Consider the following 8,016-nt stretch of genomic DNA (forward strand, 5'->3'; position numbering starts at 1 on the left):
CAAGATCCTGCCGACAGTGCCAATGTTGATGAATTCTTGTTCATCTGATCAACCCTGGTGAGGAAGGAGACTCAGGAGACGTGATGCCTTATGTTGAAGTATTTGATGGAGCTCAATCGAGGAGAACAGGCTGAACAGTACATGTAGGAAGACGATGTAATGCCACGCATGTTCTGAAGGACACTTCCTGGTCTGTGTCTATATAACCCTAACGAAGAATTTCCATATTAGGCTATTCCTGAACCACAAATACATTATACATTATCTACACTCAGTGGAAATGTGCTTACCTAAGCCACATAATAATTGATGGGAGCATAGGGAATTTGGTCCATTGTAGAGCCAGCACCTCTTATAGTTACGGCTAGATGCTAGAAGAATAGTAATGTGCGTAGGAGACTGCTTACCTTATCGCTACCGCTACAACCGTTCCTCCTCTCCTCTACGGATAAGATATGGTTTAGGGAGGGGACGAGGAACCTCTGCATGCAGAGTCGACCATTTTATGACTATGAACTTATGAGGCTTAATGTATGGAAATTCCTTTAGTTTACTTTAACCATCATCATTTTAGTTATTAATGTTGCACAGCCAGGTTGCTTCTAAAAAATATGCACATGCCAGACAGATCTTTACCACAGGAGGCGATGGTGCTCATATCCATATTTTCCACAAGGTCCATCAGAAGCAATAAAAAATTAAAGTCCCTTGTAGCTGCTTTAATTAATGATTAATGTTCTTCTTCATTTTTCAGTAAGTGATCTCTGTCTTATACTGTACTTACCGGACAGACATAAGAGTGTGTCGACCTTCTCCAAAGCCAAGCGTCACTCCTGAGGGGGGTAAAAATGAGCAAACAGCCACAGTACATTTTCCTCACTCTTTAATCAATAGTTATTTCAAGTTACATATATAATGTTAATAAATGCCACTTTAATATACGACCCTTTAAACGTCCGCACCAAGAGGGAAAGCTCTTCCGCCCATACTTTTTAAAACAAAGCTCAAAAGAATCATATCTGAAGAGTTAGTGTGCATTCATAGAACAACCAAATGAACATATGCAAGGCCGAAGAAGTGCAAGGTTTCTTGGGTATAGGCAACTACCAAGCAAGGACACAAGAAATTGCAGATTGTACTGTATGTAGAAACCCGGAAAATTGCTTACCATAACCATGTTGATAAGATTAATATGAAGTTTGGTTCAAATTCGCCAAGAGTTCAGAAAGCTGATGAGGTCTACGGGGAGCTATGGAAGTTACAGCTGATGTGGGATTCAGTGAAATGCTGGTCTGTACTGAACGATGACGAGGAACTTGTCTTGGCAAATCTGATTAACTGTACATTCATACAGTTGTGACTCTCCTTTGCACTAATGCTGCGGAGAACAGGAAGGGGGAATTGTACAGCTTAAGTAGAATTCAGTGTCAAGCCTTATGCCGTCAATCCACACCAGTGACATCGATACTGTGAATAATCTGAGAGGCTCCTCCCTCCCTCTCCTTCCCCTGTGGAGTCGGTTACAGTCATGTCTGATTCAGAGGCTGGCATCACTACAACACAAGGCGATTAAAGGAAGCCGCTGAAAAAGAGAGAGACAGCATCTCAAATGACAAGCTACGCCCCATGTAGTGACCTACATCACTTTTACGGCTATTTGACCTCCCGGGTCAACGGTAGTGCACTATATGGAGATAACAGTATGATGTCTGAGAGATCAGTCCCCAGTGCGGCTGCTGAGGTGTGGCCCCGCGCTGGCGTCAAGTTGTCACATTTGATGGTTGATCGTTGCTACGTTGTTGAAGGTGACTATGTGTAGAAGATGACCTCAGGAATCTGTCCGTCCTCTACTGAAGTGCCGTTGTTGTTGCCCGCTGCGTAGCAGAAGGTGAAACACGTCTTTGTGCCAGTGGATGATGACTCGTGTGTTACCTTTCGCATTCCTTTAGTACCATAATGAGAGTCTGGACCCTGAAAGACAAACGGAGAGGGTGAACACACTGCCGGAGCCAAAACTGCAGAGTGAGAGATTAGATATTATTTATATTCTTTGAGAGTTAATTGAAAACATTGAGAATTTTGTCAGGCTGTGTAAAACTGCCACCATTTCTCATTGTTCTGTGACATCTATAGATCTTCATACAGCTTTGTAAAAGTAAAACTCAAGCACTTCACAATTATATACAGGTCGATCTCCTTTCTGTGGCTCCTCTCCAAAACCATTTCTTAATCATTTTTTGTTTGCCTTCCAGTTGTCATTTGATAGACAGGTATGTTGCTTAAGCAATAGCAAAATCCACCATTTCTCCAGTAGTTGATTAACAGGTACAAAAGTAAGCTAGCTATCTTCGTGTCAGTCAATCTGGCTCCATTCAAGACAAACAAACATGATTGTTTCATTTTAAATATTAAACTAGAATTACGACATTGCGTTGTATGCCTCAGCATGCCAGTAAAGCTGGCGCTGATTAATGGCCAGAGCATTTTTTGCAGAATATTATAACGTCTCAGTGCAGTTGACTTTTGGATATAAAATGTTATAACTTCATCCTTTTATCCTATTAGATATTATTATTTGTGTAAAATCTTTGGTCAAAAATGTGTTTTGTGATGCACAGTGATCTTGACTTTTGACCACCAAAATCTAGACAGTTTATCCTCGAGTCCAAGTGGACATTTGTGCCAAATTTGAAGAAACTCCTCAAGGCGTTCAGATCAGATCAGAGCATTAGATATTGCACTCACGAGAAGGGAACCAACTGATGGATGTACGGACAACCCTAAAAAAATAATGGCTCAGGCCACAGCTATCACTAGTGTGGAGGCATAAAAACAAGCATTTTTAAAGGATTATATTTGAATTCAAGTGTATTCCTAACGTTGAAAACTGTTCAAATTTAGCATTAATCGAACCTTCAAGATTTTGTAGAAACCCTCCAATAAAATGTACAACTTTACTTTGACTGAAATGCACTCCCAAACAGCGTGGGGCTGCATGTGTATCTGGTTTTATAACCAACACATCACTGACCTTCAGTGTAGCGCAGGCAGTGTAGTTGACGTTGGGTAATATCTCCACTGGTTCTTTGAACATGACTCTGAAGGTGTTGGCTGACCCATCGCAGCTGAAGCCTGTATCATTCTGGCCCAGCACCGTGTTACTGTCTGTGTGAATGATCTGTGTCGAGAAGCCAAAATATGTTATACAACAAGCCGACAACATATGATGGAACCAGACAGAATTTCTGAAGGGCTCTGGTTCACACCTGTATGTTAACTTGGTAGTCTGTGGGTCCGTGTATAGAGCCGTAGAGACCGAACCCGACCACGAATATCCTTCTGTTTACTGAGAACCTGTGAAGAAAAACACACAATGGGAATATGTCAGGAAGTGTGACTGTGTGGAGGTGTACATACATTATGTGGTAATAGACACCTCTTTCACAACAGACATTTTTACATTTCACAACAGGAAAAGCACAGCTGTAACTAATAACCTTAACAATGGTTCAGTCTCACTAAGCCATGCCAGTGAGCCAGCATACCGAATACTGGGCCTGGAACAGAGCCATCGCTAATGTTAGTAGTTACACCTGTGCTCAGGGTTTCTTTCTAGTAATAAAAAAACTTTTTGCCGGGAAAGTCTATTCATGTCCAGTCGTCATGTCAGGTGAAAAAAATTCCCTCTTAGCACAATTTGAATTGTATCAAAGTAGGCCAGAATTAAATGTCCAGATATCCTTAAATGTAAATAAAGAATCCTATTTTTTTTTTATTATTTATATGTAGGCTAGACGAGCCAATGCAATCAACAAACAACCATTACATTTGTTTCACTGTTGTGTCTCTGATAAAGTGCACTCTCAGATTGAATGCCATTTTCTTATTCGGGTTAAGCTGGACTTTCACCGACTACACAGTAATATTCTTAGATAACAAAAAATCACAGTCCACTTTTAGTTAATTATTAAATAATTGATTTGGTTAATTAATGTGCCTCGAGTCGATTCTGGAAAAATAGTAAGGCTGTAGTTACACTTTTAAAATGCTCAGCTCCTCACTCACCGTATACGGTCACTTGTCCCGCTGTAACCCCAGCGGCTCTCCACCTGTCCGAAGCGGGTGATGCTGCACTCCTTCCCGCGGAGACAGCAGCGAGGCCGGTCAATGAAGTCTACACGAGGCTTTGGGTTTACTGTGAAGTGGAGGAAGAGACTCACCACCTCCCTGTCCGTCAGAATACTGGACTGGGCTGGACCTGAAGGGACGATGACGAGACCCAGGGAGAAAGATCAGAGCCTGAAGTGCATGGTGTGTGTTTTTCAGGAGAAAGGAGATCAAGAGCAGAAACAAAAAACAACCATGACAGTAAAGCTACAGTGTAGGTTTGTCTGTTTACCTGCAGCAAACTCCTCAATGGTCATGAGAGGGAAGCGGATGAGTGTGAGAGCTTTGCCCAGGACTTTGCGCTTGTTTTCTGGTGTGGGCTGCAGCTGCTGCCTGTGAGCCTCCGCCTCTGCCCAACGCACCGAGGCGCCAAACAAACGCACCTCCCTCACCCCGAGAGTATCCCTCTCCAACACTGCCACCAATGTATCTACAGGAAGCAGAGATGAGAAAATCAGTCAGTTTGGCTATTATTCATAAATAAATATAACGACGACAACGTTCACAAGGCCACATTACCCAAATCTATGTCTGTAAAGCCTTCAGCGGCGAGAGCGTCTCCAGTGTTCTTATCAATGTTTTCTAGACAGAGGCTGGCGAGCTGAGGCTCATCGAACAACCGTGCCTGAAACGAAGAATACACACATTAAAAAACACATTCTTACTACATGGACTGGTTAGAAATTCGATATTGTCGACTGCAATTAACAGAATGACAATTCAATAAGAAGTGTATGATCCACGAGTATGACTGGATCGAAAACCTTCGACCAAATTATAATCGTGGCGCCAAATATCATAAAGCAAAATCAACAAACGGTGCGGTCAGACTTTACTTATTCTTTTATAAGAGAGCCTCTGATTAAATATGAGCATAAACAAATTATATAAATTGAACAAACCTTACAATTTCAGCTCTGTTACACATTATACTTGCAGTTTTTGCACACTTAAAAATGTCAGGCAGCAAAACTAGGAGTTGTAAGAAGCTGGACAGATGCATATTTAGAAACAGGCAGTACAATCAGTCCTACACATCAAATCGCATACAAAAACTGATCAACATTCGTAGTGGGTGAACGCAGACCTGTGTGAGCAGCATGAAAGCGTTGTCTGCTCTCAGGTTCTTCTTGAGGAACTCCACACAGTGAGCCTCCAGGGCCGGCACTGCATACTTCTTAGCTGTGTATAGTGTGGTCATCACTGTCTCAGGCCCGATCTGGACCTCATCAGAGTACAGAAACCTGCAGGAAGACATCAAAATATTTATATATATATTTTAACATAATTTAGAGGTGATGCATTGGCATGTAATTTAATGTTGCATTGTTTCAGCTGCAAATTCTTGCTATATCACCAAGCTGGCATGTTGTTGTGAAGTAAAAAAAAACACGCCCACAAGACATGCAAATCAGTTTAAATGGCAGGCTCCCTCTCTCCTTGTCACACACACACACACACACACACACACAGCTTACTTCAGCAGGGCCAGAAAAGCAGCTGGTTCCACATCAGGAAGCTCGATTTCCGTTGAGGTCGTCGCCATCCCACCGTTGAACATGGCATCAAACACTGCGCTCCCCACCGCCAGAACAAACCTGTCAACAGTTAACACAGGTGAAGTCTTTTCGCTTCGCAGATTCAGAGTTAGCTAGCTGATGTTTTGAATGCGCCCCAAAACTTACCTGTGCGCAGGTATCCTCTGAACCCCCATGCCTTTGCCCACTAGAAAATGAACGTCACTGAGCACTTCATTGTTGAAGAGGAAAGCAAACCTCTCCTTCACGGTGCTCTTCGTCGCCTGCCAGTTGTACACTGGCTCCCGGTACACCAGCACGGACGCAGCTGCCGGAGTGGCGGTCGGTGCCGACTGGGACGCGTTTGACGCTGCGGTGGATGCCATGTTGGACGCCGGGGTGGACATGGCTCCCGCTGCCGCAGCACCTGCCGCAGCGGACTGCTGCAGGGAGTTCTGCGCAGTCGGCTGGGCTCCGGTCGAAACACCGTTGCTGTCTCCGCCGCCAGGCCCCAGCTGCGGGTTGGGACGCCTCGCTGCTCCCTGTGCTCCGCCGCCCGCACCGACCGCTCCGCCGTTGGACGCTGGCATGGAGAACACGCTGTTACTGGGCTGGCTGTTTCCCAAAGGACCCGGGCCGGAGAAATTAAGGCAAGGAGGCCTGCCGCTGTTGTCTCCAGCAGCCATCTTGAACCTAGTGTAGGCGTAAACAACGCACTTCATCGCATTGTGTATTTCTTGTAGTCTCGCGGTCGTAGCGGCCGTTTGCTGCCCCCTGGCGGCTATTATGGGTACTACAACAAGCTCTCCATCTGCACAAGAGGCACATTTTCCTCTCAAAATACTGTTTAATCAATAACAAGCAGGCTGCCAGACGTCTGTTCATCAGTGGTTATTACTGAAATGCCAACTTTCTATGGTAAAAGCCAATCATTTGCTTTGGTAGTCCCTGTTTCAAAGATTGTCCATGGAGGTCAGTTTAACAAACCTGCCCTTATGAACCTTAGATGTTTAATATTTGTCATAACAATTACAGTGAATGATTTTGTGTTCGCTTTTTGTTGCTAAAATGTGTAAAATGAAAATCATAGAATGTTAATAGATAAAATTCCCACATGTCCATTCATAGTTCCCCTAAATTTCAACAGACATTAGCCACAACTGGTCAATGTACAGGAGATCTCTGACCAAACATGCCACCAATAATTATCCAGTATTACAGTCATCATTAATACTGACTGTAAATGATTTCCAAATAAAATACTCTCTCCTGCTGTTAAAAAAAAGCCATTACTACAATAAAATAGGATCTGATGAAGAAGACAAGTCTAAGTTAGAATAATACTAGTCAAAATTAGTCAGGGATATTGGGATATTTTAGTGTTGTTTCATTCTGTAACATATCTGAATTTTTATTTTGTGTTTTGTAAATATTTTTGGTCCTCAAAAATAATTGCTACTTGCCCAATTTTATTTGACTTTGATTGCATATCCATGCACACGCATGCACCCATATCCCAGTATAGCGCCCGGCTAACTTGAATGGGGATAAATCATTTAACCGTGCGGCTCTTCTAGACTTTCCAAATGTTATAGGACCGAATGGCTCAAATTATGATAGTGAAATTAGTCATTTCACATCACATTGTTGTTTTTTCTCTTCTGTTACAACTGTTTCCGGTGCATTCGTGTTGTGAAACATGACGTCAGTGACGTTTTCGACGTAACGCCTCAGATAAAAACTGGCTGCCTTTCCTGCGGGAAGTGGGAATGGGCTCAATATGTGATTTTTAGCAGGACCCGCGTTTAAAAAACCCACTAATTTTGGTGGAAAAGCCGCAAAATTGATACACACCTGGGATTTGTACGTAGGACAGTGGTGTTGCCAGATTGCACAAAATGCCAATTTCTACAGAACGTTGCTTTAAGAGTAAACTTAATTTTTCCAGAATGACACCAGTGCACTGAAACAGGAAACTTACAAACCCTGTATTACTTTCTGTCTTATAATCTCTTTATATATATTGCATATTTGCGCATATACGCTGCAGATAAAGCTGAGCTCTTCCATCCTTTCAAACATCATGAAGCAAACACATGATATCATCATCACAGAGTGCTGTGTAGGTTTTTAAAACAATATATATATAGATTTTAAATGTTGTTTACAAGGCAGGGTGTATTACAGCAGGTGCATGATATAAAAGAAACACAGGAAACTAATGTCTTGATAATAATGAATGAATCATAACAGGGCAGTATTGTCCCCCCCCCTCCTCTCTCTCCCCCCCCTCTCTGCCTGCTACTCATCAACCGTGACGTCAGGGCGGCGC

The 8,016-nt window shown here is 42.9% G+C and overlaps 1 protein-coding gene across 1 annotated transcript; it reads right to left on the reverse strand.

Annotated features, from left to right (window-relative positions):
• Positions 1–866: 866 nt before the first annotated feature.
• Positions 867–6,406, reverse strand: btbd2b (BTB (POZ) domain containing 2b; the record flags this gene model as incomplete). The annotated part of the gene is made up of 9 exons (XM_084369339.1): positions 867–1,971; positions 3,032–3,178; positions 3,267–3,354; positions 4,066–4,258; positions 4,400–4,597; positions 4,687–4,792; positions 5,255–5,411; positions 5,646–5,765; positions 5,853–6,406. The coding sequence occupies 9 exons, from the start codon at positions 6,404–6,406 to the stop codon at positions 1,810–1,812; spliced, it is 1,725 nt and encodes a 574-aa protein (XP_084225465.1). The 3' UTR covers positions 867–1,809.
• Between the last annotated feature and the right edge of the window lie 1,610 nt (positions 6,407–8,016).

Source organism: Pagrus pagrus (genome assembly GCF_965226575.1).
Source record: "Pagrus pagrus genome assembly, chromosome: 12".
NCBI classification, from domain to species: domain Eukaryota; kingdom Metazoa; phylum Chordata; class Actinopteri; order Spariformes; family Sparidae; genus Pagrus; species Pagrus pagrus.